Source organism: Seriola dumerili, unplaced genomic scaffold, assembly GCF_002260705.1.
Source record: "Seriola dumerili isolate Sdu_G_001 unplaced genomic scaffold, Sdu_1.0 BDQW01000478.1, whole genome shotgun sequence".
Lineage (NCBI taxonomy): Eukaryota > Metazoa > Chordata > Actinopteri > Carangiformes > Carangidae > Seriola > Seriola dumerili.
This window is the reverse complement of record NW_019174733.1, coordinates 2554490-2578316: the sequence shown is the minus strand read 5'-3', so window position 1 is coordinate 2578316 and position 23827 is coordinate 2554490. Positions and strand designations below refer to the sequence as shown.

At 39.7% G+C, this 23827-nt stretch overlaps 1 protein-coding gene across 1 annotated transcript in view; it reads right to left on the bottom strand.

Moving 5' to 3' along the window:
* Nucleotides 1-23827, bottom strand: part of pcdh15 (protocadherin related 15) — a 137750-nt gene that overhangs the window by 32975 nt on the left and 80948 nt on the right. The window contains exons 22-25 of the mRNA XM_022763554.1: nucleotides 22120-22236; nucleotides 18395-18535; nucleotides 17037-17149; nucleotides 737-846 (exon numbers count right to left, since the gene is read on the bottom strand). Coding sequence (XP_022619275.1) covers nucleotides 737-846; nucleotides 17037-17149; nucleotides 18395-18535; nucleotides 22120-22236 — 481 coding nt within the window. The remainder of the gene's footprint in view (nucleotides 1-736; nucleotides 847-17036; nucleotides 17150-18394; nucleotides 18536-22119; nucleotides 22237-23827) is intronic.

Here is a 23827-nt window from a genome sequence, read left to right as displayed (position 1 = left end):
GTCATGCTATAGAACGCCTTTGCTTTCCCTGAGAATATTACAGCTAGCGGCTTGGAGGCAGATTTATAAAACTCTTATTAGGTCTGCCTGCAATTTCCAGGAGCATCTAAGGTACTTAGTACTTGAGGCACATATGGGGAAGGGGCTACACCTTCCTTCTACACATTCTCCAGCTCAGAGATACGTCTTCTACTTTTTCACTTTAAGACCGGAGCTAACCTCACACCTGTCAGGTGTTCTCTCTCTCCCATGGTATAATTATGCTCTTCAGACTTTTCCAACAAGTGTGAAAAGCAGTGACAAGTTTGCCCAAAGTGCTCTTTAGTTCTAGACAGCTAGGACAAACATTACCAGGGGCTACGATGTGACATATGATCACAACATTTTCTAAATAATCTTGCAGCTTCTTCAGGAGTTCAGATTCTGCATATTTTGATTTAGGTAAAAACAGTTTTCTTTAGTGTGATGAAAATCTGGTTTGTGGACATCTGCTGCTGTCAGAGAAAAGGCTTTGTAGAGCCTGACAAAAGTGTCTTTGCTTTATGTAGAAAAATAAACAAAAAACAGGGACAAGCAAGCTTTATACTTCAAATACAAAGTCTATGTCATAATTTGAGCAAGTGTGTTTGGCAGGGAGTGTTGGGAAACATGATATATATATATTGCGTTGTGTATAGAAAATATTCACTTGAATGTGTGAATTGTAGGCTTCACCGATATGATCTGTACCACATACCTAGTTCATTTCCTTCCACAATGGAGTAAAAGATAGTTTGATTGATAGCAGCAGCCAGAATAGTCCCCACTGGTGTGCCAAATGGAGCCAGCTCACTAACTGGAGGAAACCTGGAAAGACAGAACACAAATTATAAAACAAACAGCATTAGGGCTAGAGGGATCAATGAACCTGCCTGACCTAGTGACAGACCAACACCGCAGTATAAAAAGGGTTAAGATGAAAACAAAGGTTTTCATAAAAGCTACAGTTTCTCTACATACAATTTAAGTAAAAAATATCATTAAGTTAGAACTTAATTAGTTCCAACTGATTAAGTCAGGATTGATTTCAGTCATTGAATTCTCACTTAACGCACAGAATAGTATCACTACAGAGTGAGTATTACTCAGTGTGACTGTGTAAACATTTTGCAAGTTACATAACCATTAATAACCTTTAACATCTTGGAAAGAACTATCTGCCAGAGGCGTAGGTTTTGACCAGCAGTAAGGTTAAGTGCTGTCAGTTCTGTATATATATGCATGTTTTTATCTTATTTTATTAGGAACAATATTCATTTTTCCTGCCTTTTTCCTTTTAGGAATTCACTGTTTGAGTAAGTCTTATTGAGTGTGTACTTCACAAATCAGCTTTGAATCAGAAATATGTTTAACAATATTAATAATTTATCCAATATGAAACTGTGAAACAAAAGCAATTTATTGTTCCACTTATTTTGTTTTGCTTTGATTTCTTTAGTCATTTCTTTAAGTAGTTTTACCATTGACTTCAATTTCACTCAAGTCTCCAGATAATGATTAAGCACATTACTTTTCCCTCCCTGGTAAATGAATAAGTGATTTTCCTCTACGGGAGCCCAATGTATTTTGGGAAAAAATATAACTTATAAATAAATAATCCACAACGATTTGGACTGATGCCAGTAACTCAATGGTTAGGACAGGAACACTCACAAGCCTGGTTATGGTTTAGGTGTATCAGCAGAAGTAACGCTGGCTTTGTATCCGAGTGTCGGTGAGGAAGCAAAGCTCTCATTTTTCTACTTGGTCTTTGATTTGACTCTCGACTGTGGTCACAAGCTTTGGGCAGTGACTGCAAGAATGAGACTGAAGATTCAAGCAGCTGAGATGAGGTTTCTCTGCAGGGCGGATGAACTCTCTCTGTGTGATAAAGCAAGGAGCTCAGTGATTCAAGAGAACCTCTGTATCGAGCTGTTGCTCCTTTATATCGAGGGGAACCGGCTGAGGTTGTTTGGGCTCTTAGTGAAGATGCTTCCTGACTGCTTCCTTCTAGGGAGGTGTTTCGGAAACGATCGACTGGGAGGAGACCCCCGGGGCAGACACATTATGGAGGAATTTGATATTTCAGCTTCCTGCGAGTACTAGGAGTACTGAAACCCTGACCAGGAAGAGCTCCTGAAAACTAGAGTAGAAAGGAAAAATAGATAAACACTTTAAATTGCTGATTTATTTTTTATTGTTAAGGTAGTGAGAGTTTAAATCCACAAATGAGTTAAAATGTAAGTGCCACACAGACTTTTATTTTCAGATAAAAAAATAAAAAATCCAAACAAAAGCTATGACAAGAAATGCAACACGAATTGTTCTGTGAAGAGATTTGAGTGTTTTTGTCCTGATAAGCATGACTGTGTAACAGCTAATGACTATACTTGACTATCAGACGTAGAAGTGTGTAATCATATCCAGCAGATATGATTGTCACCACTCTCCACAGAAATTACAGTTGCCATAAATAGCAGGGATCCCTGTCTTGGCAGTTTGCCGGTGAGGGATTATTTAAGTTGATAGTGTCATCTCACTGTGACACCTTCTTGTGATACTGTGACTGCTTTCTTGCTTACTCTCTCATCTCTGCATACAAGGTAGGTGTGTGTGTGTGTGTGTGTGTGTGTGTGTGTGTGTGTGTGTGTGTTTGTGTATGTACGTGTTTGTGCATGCATGGTGGTATACCGTCTTCTGCAGTTTTCATTTAAAGTTTAACTTTATTCACAGCAGTGGTAAGAAGTTTGTGACAACGTTGTGGGAGTAATACTCACACCATAATCTGTGACAGTCAGAGTCTATTATAAAGTCAATGTCAGTGTTTCAGGGTATATTTGGGAGTAGACGCTATTTTTAGCAGTCCAAGTTATACACACAGACCGGAGGTGATTAGACGCCTCCAGTCCATGTTTTTGCTGACCCCTCAGTTCCAACAAATTTTACTACATGAATAATAAAATTATCCAATGAGCGAAAACGCGGTCATCCTAAGTTTCCCTTCAGGGCTGATTGTTATTTTATAGAGTAACTCCCCCTTAAAAGATTGCACAAGGGAAACTGAACCAATTTTCCAGGGTGAAGATGAAGAGAGGAAAGAACTTCATTCACACAGAAACAAAGAAGTGTATTGTCTTTGCTGAAAGGATACACCGCTGTTGAGACAATAAATGACACTGTCTTCGCTGCTCACTGGAGTAAAACAAACACTCACTAACTTTTTAGACAGTTGGCAGGTATAACAGTCACTATAGAATATGTGTTTACCTCTTGCAAAGTTTCAGAGGCAAACAAAGGTATAAACAGTACACTGGTGAAGGACACTGAGTGAAAAAGACCCATCTATCCATCCTGGAGGCAACAGTTACCGTCTCAGGAGAAAAACAATCCCCAAGGACATCTCGAGTTGAGAATAATTCTGTAAAATGCAAGCCTTTCTCCTGGACAGAGGACGATATAGCATATCGTTCTGAGAGATAATATTGGTGAGTGCATGCTGCAGTGTAATGACTGAACAGCAAGCACTCACCAAAGCCTTTCACGAAAAATACTGTGCCGTTATTGACATGTGAATAATAGGCTGTTTGAATAATACTAAATTACTTCTGTTCAAATTCCCTCTCGGTGTACTGTTGGGCTGTCACTGAATAATTGCTGTGTCCGTGACATCCAGGAGCAAGAAGCTGCACCATGCTCCACAGCGATGAGAACCAATTTATTAATGTGGCCTTCACATAAGAAGATTACCTGTTTGGCTCAGAAACACAGAGGCAAACCCTCCAACAATGTGAGCACAGTGAGGTGCAGCAGAGCACAACATGTGACTCTATATCAGTCACAATAATGTGCCATTCACTGGAACCAAGGGTGACACAGTGGTCGTCGCTAAATGTATGTGCCTTCACTTTTAATACCCTTTTCAGCAGTCTATTGTCTGTTGTGGAGATCAACAGCCCAGAGGTGGCGGTGTTACTGGCCAGATGACATTGTTTTCAACACACATTAACAACTCTCTTGCTCTCTTGACAAGTTTCACATACCATCCCTGTTTATGATACAGGTTTCTAAGCACCTATTCAACTGGTGTCTGGCTATTCAAAGCAGACTATGTCAAAAGGTGAAGTACCTGCTGTGTAGACCTCTGCTTAACAGGGTTGGGTTCAAGTAGTTGCTGCAATGTTGTTTTGATACAAAAAATACTTATCTGGGTTGATGACGTGAACAGTCTGATAATATTTTACAGAACTGTTTCTTTATTTAGTCAGTAAGAGCTGTGAAAGAAATCGCATCTGTCAATGCTATTGTCACCATTGCCTGATGTACCATTTCATGTGAAAGCCAGGTAGTATCAGCCTCACGTGTAGCATGTGTTTAGTTTTTCTGCTCACTCAATTCTCGAGAGTTACTAAAGCTAGAAAAATTAAAAACGGGCCTTATTGTGGAATCTGAGTGAAGCTGATGTTGAAGCAAGAACCAAAACCCAAGCTTTAAAGTTTTATAGGCCCTCTAATCAAGGCAGAATGCCTTCCAAATACTTATTTTTGAGCCACCAGACCATGCAGACATTGTAGCATAAGCCACTGAAACTCCAAATTCATCTCATCAAAGGCAATGGACCTCATGCAAAAACATTTTCGTATTTATATCTGAAACCTCTCTTACTTTTTTCTGTGAGGTTTGCTCCGGTAACAAGCCGGATTCTCTTAACTGGACAAAAAACTGTTACATAATAGCAAAAAACAAAACTCTCACACTTTGGGAGACAAAAAGAAAACACATCTAGAGTCTAGTTGTATTAAGGTACACGAAGCAATTGGAAATTATCAATAGTACAGCACAGAAGAGCTCTGTACTATTCTGTTTCAGAATTGAAGAGTGAATGGTCTGACATGAAGTAAGAAGCTAAAAAATGTCTTTCTAATGACTGATATGAGAGGTGGTCATGTGAGAGTCACAGATACATTAGACAAGAGCCAACAATAGGTCATGTTACTGTCAGGTACAAAAGAGGAGGATATTGGACAGACATCTGCATAACATCACTGAGAAGTGAGCAACTGAACTGCACAAGATGCTGTACCAAAATATGCCAATAAAACTAAGAGAAAATTCTAAACAAGTGACACAAATTCTCTTAAATCACTTATACTGATCTTGTCCCTTGAGAACAAGTCTTTTCATATGAGCGGTTCTCGCATGAGGCTCTCCGACTCTCTTGGGAGCTTTTGAGGGTTTTTCCAAAGATTCCAAAACACTCAGTGTTCTTGGAGCCCAAATTTACTGACTATTTTCAGCATTCAGCTTTGGATGCTGCACCTCTGGTAAAACTCTGGTCTGGAGCAGGGCTGGATAACCGGCGCTGACCCCATTCATAGGTTTTTCTCGGGTTGTTCTTTGACTGTGAGTGGGGTACAAAAGGCTGTGCGGACCTAGTATGGGGCTGCATGGTGTGACTGCCAGGAAGAGGCAGAGCTGACATGTTATCACTTTGCTACAAAGTGGCTCTGCCTGAGGGTTGTAAGCTGCTGAGAAATGCCAAGGGGGTGTGAAGGTGTATGAAGTGTGCAGATTAGTATAAAGGTGTATGCACGTGTAGACAGAAAGGATGACAGAAAGGTAAGATACAGTAGATTGGGCAGATTGAATGGCAAATAAATAGCAATATGTGCTGTGGGCAGATAAGAGTAAGAGTTGAATGATGATCTAAACGGCTAGTTGAGCACAAGCACTCTAATAATATCTGTAATATAAGTGGGGCATGTATGAGCTGGCTCATACACTGAGACACTACTTGAATATAGAGAAGGTAAATAAGTTGTGTATTCAAGAGTCAAGTAGTAGGTGAATTCAAAGAGTCAATTATGCATAATGCAATACCATGTACTACTGAGCAGGGCCAAAGCCACTTTTAATTCCTTTCATATTCAGATGAGGAAAAATCCCATCCAGACAGAGAGAGCGAGAGAGACACGGAGAGATAAAGAGAAGCGGAAGATGCCGACATGTCTACAGGCAGCAGCAGAGAGTCCTGGTGTCAACATGAGAGACGGTGAATGACATGCCACTGAGAAGCGCAGGCGGCACACAGGTGTCAGCGAGCACTGTGCCCCAGGGCCAATAGTGGAGTGATGCTTACGAGACAAGGCAGAGCTGTATAAACCTTGTCGTGCGCCACAGGGGCCACACTGACTATCTTTCTACCTCGCCTTTCCTCTCTATTCAAGCACTGCATCACCGACTGAACAAGCAGCGATGGACATCCCGGGCAACGCAAGGAGTGACCTCCCCTCGGTGTAAGTCTCTGGTGGATATATTGATGCAGTGCTGCATAAAGATCTTGAACAGCAACAAAGGCAGACATGAGTCATTTAACCGTAATGTGCTTAGTCACAAAAATCAGCAAAAACAGTGTGTGAGTGCCCATAAATACAGACTTGCAAATGTGTTACAGCACATTTCTGCTTGACTGCTGATGGTAGTGTTACGCTACTCATTTTGTTCAGCAATTATGAATCAGCCTAATTCGATGACTGTTGAGGTGGATATGTGCTTGAGAGTTTGTTAGTTAGCTGTTATGTCACCCTGGTGTTAACTTGTTTGTTCCTGCCTGGAAGCAAATTCAGGCAGCGATAAACAGGGACTCTTCTGACTCCAATGAAATTACACATACGGAGAGCATTTCAGCTCCTCCTCATAAACAAGCAGACAAGAAGGAAGAACATTGCTGTGAATACAGAGCTCACGCTCTCCATTAAGAACACAGTTCTAAGTAATTCTGACAACCAAAGCAAAGTCTGCTCGGTGACAGGACACAATTTACACAGGAGATTAACCTCAAATTTCATTACAGTATTTAACATTCAAAATGATTGGTTGAATACCTGAATATTGTAGCTATTTAATCACTAAATCCCTGTTCTAGATGATGGAGACTTATTTCAATAATCTAAGCATGTACTGCATCATGTCTCTTTCAAAATATTTTTTTACAAGGATTGTTTTCATACCATGCAACTGAGGCTGTAAAAAATATGTATGCACTAAATGTCATTCTGTGCGCATGCATCTTGCTTTTTGAAACATCGTGGCCCACTGAAATCAAAGTCCAAGCTGAGATAAAGAGTCCAGCGCTGCTCATTTAATGTAATATTATTTTAGTTTGAGTTTGAGCTGTAGTGTGTTATTGACTGAAGGGTGAACTTTAAAGATTATGGGTTATGTTTGGCAGGGCCGAGGAGAGATGGAGAAGTGGAGGGGAGAAAGGTAAACGAAAAAACAGATAAAAAAAGAGCTATTACGAGATCCTGAAAAAACCCATAGATATTCAAAAGGTTTTGGAAAATAGTGCAGGGTCTGACAGCCAGGGTATTACTAAGCTATTTCATTTGGCAGGAGTCAATTCTATACCTAGAATGTGCAATATACTACTGCCATTGTGCATAACTGTGAATGTGCAACTAGGCACACACAATCCCACAGTCTCATAAAGGTTACTGCATTAATGTTGCCGGTCAGAAAGTACAGAATAAATTGCATTAAAACATCATAAAGGATGCAGGAGCACGCAAGAGCTCTGTGCTACCCACTAAAATAAAAAAACACTATTGAAATTCAAATACTCCATCTACAGTATAACACAGTGTTAAGTGTGATGGTAGGCAAGAAATAAAATCGAGGCTTATTGCATTCTGCATTCCTTATATGTCGCACATGTATTTGTTTTGAGAATGCACACTATAAGAGAGCAGGGCGAGTCTTTCAAACAAAAAACTATTTTCAACCAAAAAAAAGAAATCCGCCCAGAGTGAGGCCTATGGATTATCCAAAGAAACAGGGATATTGTTTCTGGAAAGACATGCTGCTGCCGAGTTCTTCAAATGTTGGTTCTGGATGAACAAAAATGTAAAGTGGTGGTATCTCAACTCAAAACCTGGAAACATTAAACCAGAGCTAACTGCATGGCCAGACACCATCAAGGAGAAGTGAAAATACTTTTTTTTTTGTGCCTCAGGCAGCCTCGACATTTAACTATAAACATTCAGGAGCAAAAACATGGCAGCTGGTGAAGATAGAATATATTATACGTATGCATTCATGAATAAATATTCAGGATATTTTACATTCCTTGGATCAAATCCTTGACACTGGCACAACAAAGGTTAATCTCTGAATCTTCGCATAAACACTTTTTTTTTATCTTTGGTCTCCGTGCACCTTACAATTTATTGTGGTGACCTTTGCTAAAGTGTGGACTGATTGAGACATTAAAATAAAACACTCAATTAAAGCAACAAGAGGCAATTTTCTGACTGCTAAAGGGCAGAATGCTGAACCCAGAAGAAAGGTTTGGGCCTCCAACTCCTAATTAACATGTCTCGATGGCTATGGGGGTGGGGGTGTTGGGGTCAGTGAGAGTTGAAAGAAATCAAACATACAGTGTGGAAACCAAAACAGCAACCCAGTCGTAAATATTGCTCTCACCATCATTGGACTGTCCTGTCCGGTGACATCAGTGTAGGTTTACCGTTTTATATTAGCTTTTGAAAGAAAATAACTCGTAAGAACACGTTAATTGCCTCTTTAAAAGTAGTTATTCCATCTTTATCGAATGGCAGTTAACAGCACAATTGTAACAGTAAATACCTACATTGTCAGCCTCTGATAATTGCACTGCATCTACAGTATCTCATTAACTAACTATGTCACAAATCTACATTGACAGGTAAACTATCTCATGTTAAAAAGAAGGCTAACTCTTCTCTTTGGAGAGAGAATGACAGAACTTTATTTTTAAGTACACATATTACTTAAAATATAGCATATATATATGTGTTTCTTGATGTATTTGTTAACAACTATAACTCCTCTAATGATTGTAAATGTAAATATGTCTTCAAGACAAGTTATAATTGTTGGCAAACACTCTACATTAATAAACACTTTCAATTTCTTCTTTTATATATCACTTTCATTTGGCAATGTATTTATAAGACCAAGTAATGTCCCTGTTAATAAAGGAGATGTGGGAAGTTACAAATCATTCTGCATCAAATTCTCATCTAAACATAGAATTTGTCAGTTTGTTATGCATTAGGTGTAAATATGTCCTTCCATCACCCCAGCAATGCACATCTTATTCTAAATATGAAACCCCTGCAGCTGGCAAACACAACATTATGCCCATGCTGTTTTAATTCAAAACTATTACGATACATTATATTTATACCAACCGAGGCTCCCTCTGATTCCTAAATTTGTGTAAACCAAATTTAACACTAGGAGATATTAGCACATGTTTATGAGCTGCTGACTCACACTTGCTAAGAGGATTTAACAAAAAACTGCTCTGGTGCTAACAAACATCTCAGAAATCCAACACCTTTGACATAAAGTAAAGCTCAAGCATGTATTCACATTAAACTATCATGTTCTATAAAGAAAAAAAAAACCCTGGTCTGATCATGTTCCTCCTTGAGCTATTCCTCTGATCACTTATCTTGCCACACCAGACCCAGATTTCTTTTGTATTCACAATGAGACATTTTTCTGGATTCCACAAGAAAGACAGGGACTTCAATCAAAAATATCTTCAGGACGGTAAGATGGAAAACATTAGCAAAGCTGGAGAAACAACATTTACTGTGCAGCCAGACATGGCATGCCAGCTTAGCCATCTCAGCCATCTCAAGCCACAGGATATCAATTCACATATCATCCACCAGGTCATTTAGCACACAAGTGGAGACCTGGCCAGTGAATGTTTTGACACTGGTGCATGAGGTTGTTGTCCAAACCGGGCTGGTCATTGAGGCTTGCAATGTGATATCACCCAATAGGTACTGATGCCATACTGAATGTTTTATTGTCAAATTATTGTTCCTGCCCAAATGATCTATTCTACCACACCAGCACCTTGAGGCCTCATATAAAGAAAGACATCAATACCTCTCTCTGACAGAATACCCTGGGAAATATTAGTAAGTGAAATTGTGTGTTGAACGAGATATCACAAATTGCATAAACTGTTTTCAAATGTTTCAAGTGAACACCCCAGTCACGTTTTCTTATCGCCATGTTCACGTTGAGATGGGAGAGATTCCAATGTCAACAACTTGCAAGCGTTCACATTCTCTGTTGACTGTTGTATGATTGATTGTATGAATACAGAGATGGACATGTGAGGCTTAAAATGCTGTCACCATATCCATATCAATTACATTTTGGTTTAATTAAACTGAACTAACTGGACTATGGCTAATGTGTGCTATGCATGTGTGCTTTGTTTTCAGGAACTCCTATATTATCAGCTGGCAAATCGGATATATCAGTTTCCAAGTTAATTAGGTGCATGTATTATCAAATATCAATTTTGCTCTTGAAATCATACAGAGCAAAATAACAGTGTGTATTAAATTAGAAACTATTTACAGTTAATGTTAATAATATTCCTTTAATTTAGTATGCTTCTTTGTCACCCTTTTTGTTCCTATTATCTGGACACACAGGTATAAATGTTCCCTTTTTGTCTGTCAGACAGACATCTCATTGTGTTCATTACTCATACATGCACTGCAGTTCAATTTCTGAATTGGACCACAGTTCATAGAAGACTACATTATCTGCCATGTTAACTGTTAAATATGCTCATATTCGATTGAAGTTCTGCGTTGGTCATAAATATTGAAATTTGGGTTTAAAAAAAAAAAAAAAAAAAACAAACTTAAATTGCACTCGTCTCTCACATTTCCCGTGTCGTGTTTCTTACCATCCCTTGTTCTGTTAAAATTAGGATATTATAGAGGAAAAACAACTTGCCTGTCACAAAAATTAAGCAACAGGGAGAGCAGGAATGTCAGATGAAAGACGAGTGCTCTCATCTCTACCAAAGCTTACACAATATCTCATGCAATAATGTCCTGCTTCACTATCATTCTCAGTAATAAAAGGATAATGTGACAGCTGGCCATTCTAGATAGAAATAGCTGAGCAAACACCTCAGAAATCTAAATAAAAACAACCTGATTATTCAGCACAGCACAGTGGTGTTGAAAGTTTGCATCCATACAGTATATACTTTTTTTCTGATTAATGATACTTATCTGGAAAGCTAGTGCAAGCCTTTAATAATGCTTTTCTTCCCTGGCTTTCAGCATCGACCTTTGGCTGATATTTGGGACATGTGCATTGAGTGTGACTTGGCATCTGTTAGACAGCCAAGTGATGCCTGCCTGCTTAGCAGAGACATGTGAAAGGTCAGTGCGCTCCTGGTACTTAGAGGTTCAAGGCTCAGGGCACCATATTCAAACCTGCGACTGAAAATCAATTATGCCCTTCAGAGGTATGAAAGACCTCCACTCCGTAAAGCTGTTTAGAGGAGGGAATAGCAGGATAGAAAGACAGATAGATGCACAGAAATTGCTAGGGTTGAGGATTGCTTCTTTTAAGTGTAGATTTTCAGTAAGGAATGATGACGGTATGTGGGAGAGCACACTGTAGGGTTTACAGCTAACCTTTTAAATGCCTGGCAATGAGCATGGATGACTAGGTTGTGAGGACCTCTATCACTTGTATACACGTCTGGGAAAACAACAGTTGCAAGAAGGCTGCCAATAAAAGAGCTATATGCTATGAAAGCATGTCATCTGCCTAATTATGTCAGAATTAAAACCTTGTCTGAATTGGATAGGTGACATGGGTGAATTTGTTTTCTCTAAAAAACCATAAATGCTATTTTCCTCCAGATGACAGGAACAGTTGATGGAGGGACCAGAGCTGAGCTGTTGTCTCCCTTTAATTCCTCTAAAATGAGCAGCAATTGTTAAAATGGAATCCATTTTTTTCTTTAATCTATTGAGTAATTTATTGCTTTTTGATTAGTGGCTAATGCTTGTGGAGTCCAGGGTGGCTGGTATTTCAGGCTACAGGATATCTATCTACATCAGGTGCTGTACAGCCATTTGTGAGTCAGGCCACTGAGAACATTAAATCAGTGGCTCACACTGGTCGGATATCTATAGGAAATTTACACAAGAAGGCTTTATGGTCCATAAACGTCAAGAAACTGCAGAAAATAGATGTCCTGTACAATAGCACACAGTTTGAGCTATTACCACTGACATTCACATTAATGGTCAAAGTAACAATGTCTAATGGAGAAATGGGAGAAAGTCAGGTTCAAGCCTGAGGAGAATCTCTATACCATATGAATGACACCTTTAAGAAGTGGTAAAGTGTACACTGAAACCATGTTTTTTTTAAGTATGTATATACATGTATGCATGGATCAGCAAACACTTAGACTGTGTACACTAGTTATGTAATTAGTGGAGCGGCAAGCATAAGTAGTGACAACATGTTGATGGTAGTAATACTCATTGTTGACACTGTTTACTATGCTGACAGTATTGCTCAATAATGGGCTCCAGTGCTTTTCTCAGACTTGCACGACTGCTTATTTATGCAACAGCTATGTATGGCACAACATCTGCTGTCTGGGACTAGTGTAATGCTGTAAAGGAAATAAATAATAGTGTGACATTTCACTCCCAAGTGATATTCTCTTCAAGTAGTAAAAACACTAAGTATGGAAATATGTTGCAGAGGAAACAAGCATTATAAAAGTCTATCAAGTTCACTTTGATACTGTAACATATCTTATACAACCACTCCTGCATCCAGTGGTATGTTTTTATGTGACTCAAAACAAAGAACCAAATAATGGTTAATATACAGTAAATACACAACTGATGTCTTTAAAAGGACAGATATCATTTTTAATTTTAATTTAATTAATAATTAATATCTAATTAATTTGAGCAAAAAGTTTACACCAATCAAGTGAGGACTTTATGTGGAGAAATACACAAATCTGTGTGGGCGCATGCACATATTATCAGAGTTAGCCACACAGTCAGAAATACACCCCCTCGCTGAGGAGAAAATGAAGGCCTACTGGCTGTACAGTGAGGAGAGAAGCACAGGGAAGACAAAGTGAGAGAGAAACTGACAGCGAGCGATATAAGCTGAGAGGAAAAACTCAGGGGATGCAGGGGCTTGGGGGGCTGAAAAGAAGAGGATGAGGAGGAGGAGAGCAAAATGACATACTCTGAAGCGGTGAGGCGAAAGTCTCATGTGATTTAGAGTAGATTTAGAAGGGGAAGTGCTGTGGGGGAGATAAGCAGCACGGAAAACTGCTCAGACCACAGGTTTCCAACATCGGGCCAGAGAAGTAGCCTCAGTACAAGAGGGGGGATTCACATAGTGGGAACATATTAGATAGCGGCTTACCCCTCCTCGGCTCCAGTCACATACCCAGGGGAAAATAAATATTCATTCCCTTCCCGTGTGCCCAGTACTAAAGACTTCCCCAAAGGGTTATGGCTGTGAGTTTCCATGTAAAACAGCCATTCACAGTGGTTTAATGATAAGGCTCCAAAAACAGAGTAATTTTTAATTACTAGTTGGGAGGACATGATTAATCATATACAGTACACCTCTATGCACTTTTTTATGCATTATATACCGTAAATTTCGGACTATAAGCCGCTACTTTTTTCACACGCTTTGAACCCTGCGGCCTATAAAACGATGCGGCTAAATTATAGATTTTTACTGGCCAAAGGCCTCCAGGGGGCGCTCTAACGGGAAGCGCAAAAGTGAGACGGACATGTGGGGAAAGATTATGCGCCGAAGAAGACACGGTGGTTTTGATTTTGATTTTGAACTGGAAATGGAAAACACACGGAGAAATGCATATGATGCGGCTTTTAAGTTAAAGGCAATCGATTTGGCCGTCAAAGAGGGAAATAGAGCTACTGCACGTAAGCTTGATATCAATGAATCGATGGTGAGACGTTGGAGGCGGCAGTGGGAAGAACTGAGTCAATGTAAAAAGACGGCAGAAGCCGGCCGTGTTGGTGCCGTACAGGCAGTTTGAAAAAAAGCACGTCTTGAATTAAATCTTTAAAAAAAATCTTCCGCGTAATGTATTTCTGTGTACGTAAATGTCTCATGTTACAACATGAAAACCTGCGGCTTATAGTCAAGTGCGGCCTATATATGTACAAAATTTATTTTCTTGTAAAATTTAGCTGGTGTGGCTTATATTCAGGTGCGCTCAATAGTCCGAGATTTACGGTATATATATATATATATATATATATATCAGGCAGATCTGTCTACCAAATCAAATGCTCCTGATTTTTCCCTAGGCTATATCAACAAATGACATCTGCACTGCACTGCAGGGAAAGAGGAATGAGAGGACAATAACAAAAGCCCATCTACTGTGTTGAAGAGATAGAAAAGTATTAGGATGGAAGAAAAAGCTTTGGAGAAAAAAAACAACAAAACACAACAAATCAGATTCAAGAAATCTGACAATGATGACAGTTAAAACCACGCAAGTACTTTGCAAAAGTTTTGCCATAGTTGCAGCAGATGATGCAGCTATCAAGATGAACTTATAAAGGCCATGAAAACTACTAGTAAATCCCTCCCATTAAGCTCTGAACAAGGGGATTACAGAGTAAATCACTCATCACCTGGCCAAAGATATAGCTCAGATCAACACAGTTGATTGGAACTGCACTGATTGGAAGTTCTTATAGCTCATGTGTTTGTTCATACACATCCAGCAGACACAGAGAAACATGACCACTCAACCAGTTATTTCTGTCTACCTGAAATAAGTTCAATATTCCCTCTTCTTTTAGTACCATTCTGGTCCACCAACTTCTGAGAAAAATATATGGGTTTTCAAAGTGCTAGATGCTTGACTTTATTCACCAACCAGTGTTCACTTCATACTGGGCAGGTAGTGTGCACTCGGCGTCTACAGTATTATATGGGGAGATGATGAGGGCTGTTAGACTCAATCACACACTATTCTTGTGGTCTGGAGAACTAAAGTGGTGAGCAAAGAGGCTTAAAGCTTCGCAAAGCTGCTGAGTCAGCTAATAATTCTAGCACTTCAAGCAATCTTTTCACACACACACAGTCCTTGGCTTGGGTATTACCCAACAATACCAACAATATTGCCTAATGCATGTTTAAACATATTTTCATGCAACAGTTGTGAACTTTATGAACAACAAATGTATTTATACAGAGACAACACAAGGTGTTTTGCTCAAACTCTGAAAACTAAGTGGCAACATGCTGCTACAGTAAAAACTATGGTATAAGCCATTTATTTTAGCCTACAATGACTGGGAGCCCCTCATTTCCCTCTGACAGATGGAGGGGACCAACCATAAAGCAGGAGCAGAAATCATTAAGTCAGCCAAAGCCCTCCAGAGTTGTTTTAATTGTGTGCGGTGGAGCTGTAGGCATAGCTTACCTGATGGCTGCAATAACTAACTGCTTTCACAGAGACAGACGAGATCTTCTGTAGACGTTTAGAGAGAGATTTGTGTTCAGAAGGCTCCTCTGGGAGAGGACGATGGGGAGAGACAGAGAGGCGAGGAACGAAGAGACAGTTCATTGCAGAATGAGCAGATTGGACGCTCTCCGCTGGAGAGAACCTTGTCCAGCAGGAGAGGCTCCAGCACCTGGCTAATGCTTTCATGGCTCATAATTTACACAAGGCCTGCCACTGTGTGTGGTTAGCATTGTCAATGTGACACCCTACAGAGGCCTGTGCCTATGGTCCCAACCTTCTGCGTGTGTGTCAGAGAGAGCACTCATTCAAAGTGTTAATCAATGGCCTTTCAACGGTGATGCTGCTGTGCCTGTGTATCAATCACAGAATACAGCTGAGCAACAGGGAAACATGAGCACACACACAAAGTACTGGATTACAAACTATCAGGACAGGATGTACTCAGTGCACACACACTCGTCCGTATGAGAAAATACACACATACAGACACTTACTAAACCAAGCAAACATTCACAAAAGGCAGTGAGATGGGCAGAAAACTATACCTGTGCACAAACAAAGACAAACACACCTCAACTGATGTGCTGACAGGTTGGGAAGGACTTACATTCCCTGTCTTATGCATAAAGGCATATCAAATTCTGTTACAGAAGACAGTCTGCCAAGACTCCCTACTTTGACTGACATACAAGCTATAAATCAATCCACTTAAAACAAGGTTTACTTTAGCTCCTAGAAACTGCATGGTGCCAGGCAACTTTGCCATCAGACCTTTGAATCTGGCAAAAATCTCCCTAAATCTCCCAGACAGGTACCTACTGCAGCATAACATAATAGATAGCAACTGTTCATGCGCGTACTCACTCATCGTGGAACATTTTTCAAAGGAGCTTCAGCTGGGGTGTTAATAATCTATGTTTATTTTTAATTATAAATGACTTCTTGGTCTCCTCCTGAGTCACACTAACATCAGTACAGACAAACTCCACCCAGCCCTGACCCAGTGCTGCCATATATCACATGTGTAGCAGCCAGTCATCCCAGAGTAGTATAGATTATATCCCCTCAGTTTAACACTCTAAACACTTAATCTTGTCAAAAGAGACTCTTAATGAACTCAGAGGGAAGCCCTTCTGCTTTGCCCTCAGAGAGAAACAAATGTGGTTTACAGCAGTGATGATCTACAGCATCTACCCTGAAGCTCTAATGCATATTTATTCTCAACACTCATTAATCAGTCATGTGCAGAAAAGAGAGCAAGACGGAGACACAGAATCAGAACTGAGGCCACTTTTCTGAGTGTTGACAATGAGAGCACGGTAGTGTGCAGATAGCTACCGTTATTACCAAATTATAAAATCATGAGGAATAGTGACTTCACAGCCTTTCGAGATAGTTCAGCGTAGAATATATAATTTATCAAGTGATTAAATATTAATTAAAGTATTAGAAAACTTCAAAGAAAGATGCAACCATAGATGTAAATGGGTGTCAAGGTGTTCTTAAGATATCGCGTCAACTTCTTCCTGCCTCTTTCACTGTCTCTCCCTGTCTGGCGCTACAGCCTAAGCTGCTCTCTGGTGTATGAATTTACAGGCAGAGGCAGCGGCGTCAACAGTGTGTCAAGGAGCCTTACTTATACTCTTCCTGGGTGAAGATTGGGATGCGAGAAGGCTGAAGGACGGTGATCTCCACCAAAGTACTGTTCGACTTCACCGGCTCCCCATCATCATAGGCTATCACAAACAACTGCAAAGGGACAGAACACACATAAACAATATACAAATACAAGCACACACCTATTACTTTTTTTCACCATACTACTACTCACTACACAAATAATTCCTTTTCTGAGGTTGCCAGGCATTTTTTTTTTGCAGACATGTTCAGCATCCTAATAAAGATAGAATGGCAAAATAGAATCTGGCAAGGAGCCTGCAAAGCTCCCAGAGAATGAGCATGAATGTATTGATCTACATTCATAGACTGTGGAGAATGAGGCCTGGGGGAAGCAGGGGGAGTGGGGCGGCAGAGAGGGAGTAATAGGCAGAAAGAGAATAAACACAGATGAATATTTAAAGAAACCGAGATAGGAGGAGAAAAAAGAGGCTAGAGGTAGACAGACAACATAGGAGTATAAGTGACGCATCATCATTAGGAACCAATATCCTGCTAACCACAGATGTTGCTATGCAAGGTCACCTTAAATTGGTAAAATATCTTTATGTGAGCACCTAGGAGCATTTGTTTGCATCACTGGTCACAAATACAAAAGAAGCAATGACATGATCACTGAGACAAATCAGGAAAAACAGTGATAATTTGAATTTAAAGAGTCAATATGCACATGTCTGAAACACTAATCTGAGCTGCAAATTATGTAACATTAAAACAAACAAGGCAGAGCAGCAAACATCTACAGTAAGAAATAGTAGCAATAACAGTAGCAGTAAGAGCACTCTGTGATTCTTGTATTTGTGATATAGGATTTGACTTTCATGAATATACCATTACCATCAATTATACTTGCAAATGCTACCATTATCATAATTCATCATCATTAACTATTAGCCACATCAAATCATTGTTGTCTTTTTAAGCAAAAATATGTATTTTGTTCAGAGCCTGATCTGACATCTTAATCGTTCAAGCCAACACTGTTTGCTGCCACAGCTCCCTCCACCTCCACCCATCCTCCTCATGTGCTTCATTTTTTGCTATTGATGATTTAATTAAGATAAGATTTCATATTAATGTATGTGCTTTTAAGAGGGGGGATTAGCTCAGATTCCCTGAAAGCACCCTCAGAGAGCAGATCCCTTTCTGCAAACTGTAATTGTAATCTACCCGTATAACCATTCAGTACAAATAGACAATTCCTGGACATACGCCAAGTGTCTCTGACAGTATAACATTAATATCTTGGAAACGCTGCACTGAAATTACAAGCAGCAGCTTGTCACGGCTACTGTCACCATAATCACCGCCACTCACCTTAAAGGTGACACTGGGCTCTTCATTGAGGTTGACCCTGGTGATGACTCTTCCAGTTTTCTCTTCCACATCAAAGATGCTCCCACTGTATGGTGACCTGTCCTGGTCCACTCTGTAGCGGACAAAACTGGCCGGAGTACCCTGGAGGAAGAAGACAGAAGAACATGAACCACATCACTCCAATAACAACCCACTTGTCTGGATATCACCTTTCACATTTTCAGATGAAGCTGTGAAGATGGAGAGAGGTGTCAAAGTAATGAAGCACTGTAAAATGTATTCAACCCATAAGGGTATAGCAATATTGAATGCTTAGGAATATAACTCTATTACTTTTGCATTTTATTGTTTATTAATGCGACAGCGCTGGAGTGGTTTATGTAAGAAAAGGTTACTTTTCTGTGTAACCTGAAAAATTACCATAATGTCTCACTTCATACTCCTATCCATTTTAACAACTCTTAGCTTATCATAGCCTTCATTAGCCGGTCCTCATCAGTAATATAATATAATATAAACTCACTGTTATTCATTGATTCAGACCTCTTCCCTTTCATTTGGAATATGAAACTTCTCCATTAAACCAACCCCTCTAGTCTCCAGACTTACATTCATTAGTGAGAGCCTGGGCTTCAATATGACCCTTTGATTATGATTAATCATTGTTCCTGATTACTAATCATCTCTATATCTTATTACATTCCAGTTTTATCCCTTTGGACCTCAAACTCAGTCTGATTTTTAATAAGCTTTTTGAAGCTCGGCTCCCTTGCCTGAACTGCTTTTGCTCCCCAGGGACGGGGTAAAACCCGGGGCTAGAGAGAGGTAACTCCTGTAGTAGCAGTGGATCCCTCGGGAGGCTTACTCACACAAATGTGTCTCTAAGAGGTTACAAAACTATCTGAGCGAATTCACTAAGTGGATCCTCAGAAAAAGGGTCTCATCTCTAAAAGCTCTTCAAATTGTTTTCTAACATGTAATGGAAAAGAAGTCAGGACAGGATCATTAATAAAAAAAACACACCTCCCACAGAACTATCTAATATAGTGACTTAAGGAGTAAGACCTCTACAGTGACGGCAGCAGAGATGGAAAAAAGTGATTTGCTCGAGGCTAAACGTAAACTGTTGTCAACTTCTTCAAGTTCTTCCCACTTGTGTAATTAGTTTGCCTTTTCTAAACTTATATGTCTAACTTAGCCCTAGAATCACAGGACCAGAACAAAGCAAACAAATAAAGAAAATGTTCACCAGGAAATAATAAGACAATATGCCAAACACTACACACTACCTTTCAAAACTACAAATCTTTTATTTTCCTGAGCAGAGTGCACAATTTCAAAGTAATCAGTGTTTCCAGCTTTAGAACAATCTTTGGTATTGGTAATTGGTACATTTTCTTGCAGCAACTCACAGCAGCTTAGAAATTATGTTTAAACATGAGTCACATAGTTAATGTACTGTAGTTACAGCGGTATTGTACTCAGTCTCTGTCGACAGACTTTCTCAGCTTTACACCTTTTCTTGTCTGGCATTCATCTCACAGACTATGAATGTTTTATGTCCTCTGCTGGAGTGAACTCACTGTGTCATTAACATTGCAGATGAGCAACAACAAAATGTGGACATACAGCACTTAGTGGTTCAGCATCAAAGTATTTTTTTGTAATAGCAACCTTGAGCAAAGTTTTAAGACAGATTATTTTGAAATGTATTTTTTGTTTTGCCTGTTTTTTTAGATACAGTTCTCTTTAGTATAAAATAGCCAGGTCATGAATTAAAGAACAACCTCAGAAGCACTGAGAAACAGGGAATGATGCTTCAGAGAGACAACAGCCAAGCTTGAGCTGATAGTTAGCTGATAGTTAGATAGACACCAACACATTAATACAGCTTGTTTGTGAGATGATTATTGACTGATCTGATTTGCATGTGACTAGAAGATTAGTGAAGAAATCTGTGAAAGGGCAACAGTAAACTTTCTCTGCTGTGACAAACAACCAGAGGAAAAAGACACTTTCATTTTCAGTTACAAAAAACATACTCTTCAAATCTTGTGCTCAAAAACATTTGTCTCCTCTGTTTTATTAACATTGACGTTGAGTGACACTGCCGAAAATACAGCCAAGTTTCAAAAATCATTGGTATCACTTCTCCCAAGGTACAGGTGGGTAGATATTATGCCTTCTCTCCAAAATGTACAAAAACAAACAAAAAAAAATGAGCAGGAATAGTCTACATCATTATAACCTTCAGATATAAATATGTATATATGTCGCATCAAGAAGACAAGCCAGAGTGAGTCTCTTCATTTCCTTCTTTTGTGTGTGCAGGTTTTTATGAGCCCGTGTAATAGAGGGAGAATGTGTGTACTTAACAAGCACTACACTAAACCCTGTTCCACCAAACAGAGGTGTCTATGACAGGCATCCTGTCAATAAAATGCTTTGAACTCTCAAATCCAGGTCAATAAGAGACTGGGTTAGTCGGCTCCTGTTAGGAAACCTAATCTATCTGTCTGTCAAACCACTGTGAGGCTGGGGGGAGTGGGGGGCAGTCTCCCTCTGGGAGGGATAGTGAGACGTGTTGCAGTCACTATAGCACTCTGAAGATGTTCTACCACCCACAGCTGGGACTGACAGGCATCCATATCCCTGAGAGTTTTTGTGCTGCAGAGAGTACACAAACTCACCAAGCTCCGGTAAAATCCCAAGAGCAGGAGGGCCACTAATAACAAGCATTGACATGAGTCCAGCCACACATGACTTCTCTGAAGAACTTGTTAAGAGCTGGAAGCTTTTAGGGAAAGGCAGAAAGGACACTGGGGAATTTCTACTTCCTTTTTTCATAGTTAAAATTTAAAAAAAAATTCAAAAAAGAGACTGTGTTATAAGATACAAGGCTGATTTGGTGAAGTTTCTATAAAAAGGAAAAAAACATTCTGTGTCACAGCCAAAATGAAAGAGAGGATGTAAGCAAGAAGACTGCTGAGTCACCAAGTGCAATAAAATTTCAAGGAGTGCGGCGCTGCCAATAAAAGAAGTTCAGATGAGGTGAATGACATGGAAGCAAACATTCCCAAGTTTGGCAGTTTCCTAAATATACATGTTAAACAATTGATAAACCGAGGAACCAACCCCCCAATAATTTTTCATTGCTCCTGCATTGCCTCCTCTCAGTCAAACAATTTCTAGTCGCAACAGGGTGGCACAATTTCTCTTCTGCATTGTGTAATTTTGTTCCTTGGTTTGCAGACTCCAAAAGGAAAAAAAAAAAGAAAAGAAATCTTCATAGCTCCAGTCCCAGGAGATCCTGCTCAGATATTGTGAGGTAAAGAAGTCTGAGGAAACATGACACTGTCTGAGGCAACTGGTAGATGACTCATACAAGTGAAGATGTTAAACAAGACCCCCTCACAATTAGAGCTACTGGTGCGGAATGAAAATATAGACAGCACCGTAGCTCTAATGAGAGCATCGTAGTCTTGAAAACATCTTTAAAATGCATCGTGTGAAATGCTACGGCTAAATTGGCTGATGTTCTGCAAGAAACGTGTAGTGAGAAGGTAAAAATCAACCAGCTAGGCTTTCATCTTTGCTACCTTTATTAGAGACAGAGATGGAGTCAACATGCTTCATGTGCTTTGAAATTTAACCACCAGTGTTGTATACACTGCATATTTTAAATATAAATTTGAACTATGATAGGTGCGTTTGATTATACTCACAGGTGGGTCTTGGTCGTCAGCAAACACAGTTGTGATGACAGTTCCTTTTTCTGCATTTGGTGCAACCATGCCCTTATACAGGTCTTGGCTAAAGATGGGAGAGAAGTCATTCATGTCCTAAAAACAAAAAGAGATGCAATAAACGTATTGGTGATATTTGGATCCGTGGCTCAACATTGCAGTTATTTGATAGTTTGAAACATTATTGGGTCGGCACAGAACAAAATGCCCAGTTACACTCCTCCTTACAGGTAATAAAGAAGAGGCAAGACAGATATCTCTTTGGTGACAGAAAGATTTGTCATTAAAAGGGCCAAATTAATTTATCAGTGTATCATAGTACAACTTTTGCTGATGCTGTCTGCATGCGAAAACAGTAATATTGTAGCAGTGCAGATTTTGCAGCTGCTTCTTTGTTTGATTTCAGTTAACACTTCCAGCAAGTTGGAGCAACATTCAGACAAATGTTCCCACTGGGGTAATACACCGTCCTCTGGGCTTTGTCCCTGTAGTTCAAGAACTGTGCATCTGAGCTGAATATTATCACATTTACTTATACACACACACACACACACACACACACACACACACACACACACACACGCACACACACACACACACACACACACACACACACACAATACTACCACAGCATTACAGATGAAAATAATCAATCCATATTCTACTGTCACGGTGCCTTGACTTGACTCAATGTATTCACTATTAATCATGTTTACACATACAGAACATAAACATTTAATGAAATTATGAAAAAATTATAATACTGCCAGCTGTGATATTAAATGTTTCATAGTGTCACATTTTTCTATGTGTCTGGTTCATAGTTACTGATGAGCACATATCTCTATAGTACTGATGACAGGTAGGTATGGTAGATGAGCGTATTGTCACTGCCAGGTAAGATGATACATGATAGACAAGTAAGATTTCAGTGTGTTTTTGCTGACAGGACCTTTGGAAAACTGGTGGTTAATTCTAAGTATGTCTCATTCCTTCAACCAAACAGACAAGAAAACACACAAACATCAAGAGTCCGGGGACATCAAACTGAATGAGAGGGCTGACAGGGTATCATAAAAATCTATAGTATATGAAAAATAAATTCTAATGCTGGCCCTAACAACCACAGTAACAAGACACTCTGTGAATGCAGCCTTCTTATCACATACTTTCTCTACATAAGCAAAACCCCTGGACAGGGTCCAGGGGTTTTGCTGGGATTCAGTGATTATTGCTCCTGAGAACATGTGAAGAACTTAAAATCACCACTGCTTTTAATCACCTTCTCCCTGTAAATAATGCACGGCAGAGCTCTGCCATATTGTGGGCCTGCGACGAAATGAAATCTTCTTAACTGTGCAACCCTTGCTTTAGTGTGTGAGAATGAAAACTCCAGTAAGCCATTCATATATCTCTCAGGAATAGCTTAGCTCTATAGTATAAGTGCTTCCTTTCTCTTGACTTTTCCCTTTACTTTCCACTGTTTTGACTGAGCAATGGACAACAGCATGTGTTCTATAAACTCTGTGGTGGAGGCCAGCCTCCCTTTGATCTATACACAGGTTTAGTGTTTCCTAGCAGAAAATCTATGATCCAGCTCTTGCTTTGAACAACAAAGCCTGATCCTTGTGCTGCAAGTGTTTGCAAGGAGGCTGTGAATGAGTTGCATTCACAGACGCACTTAAAA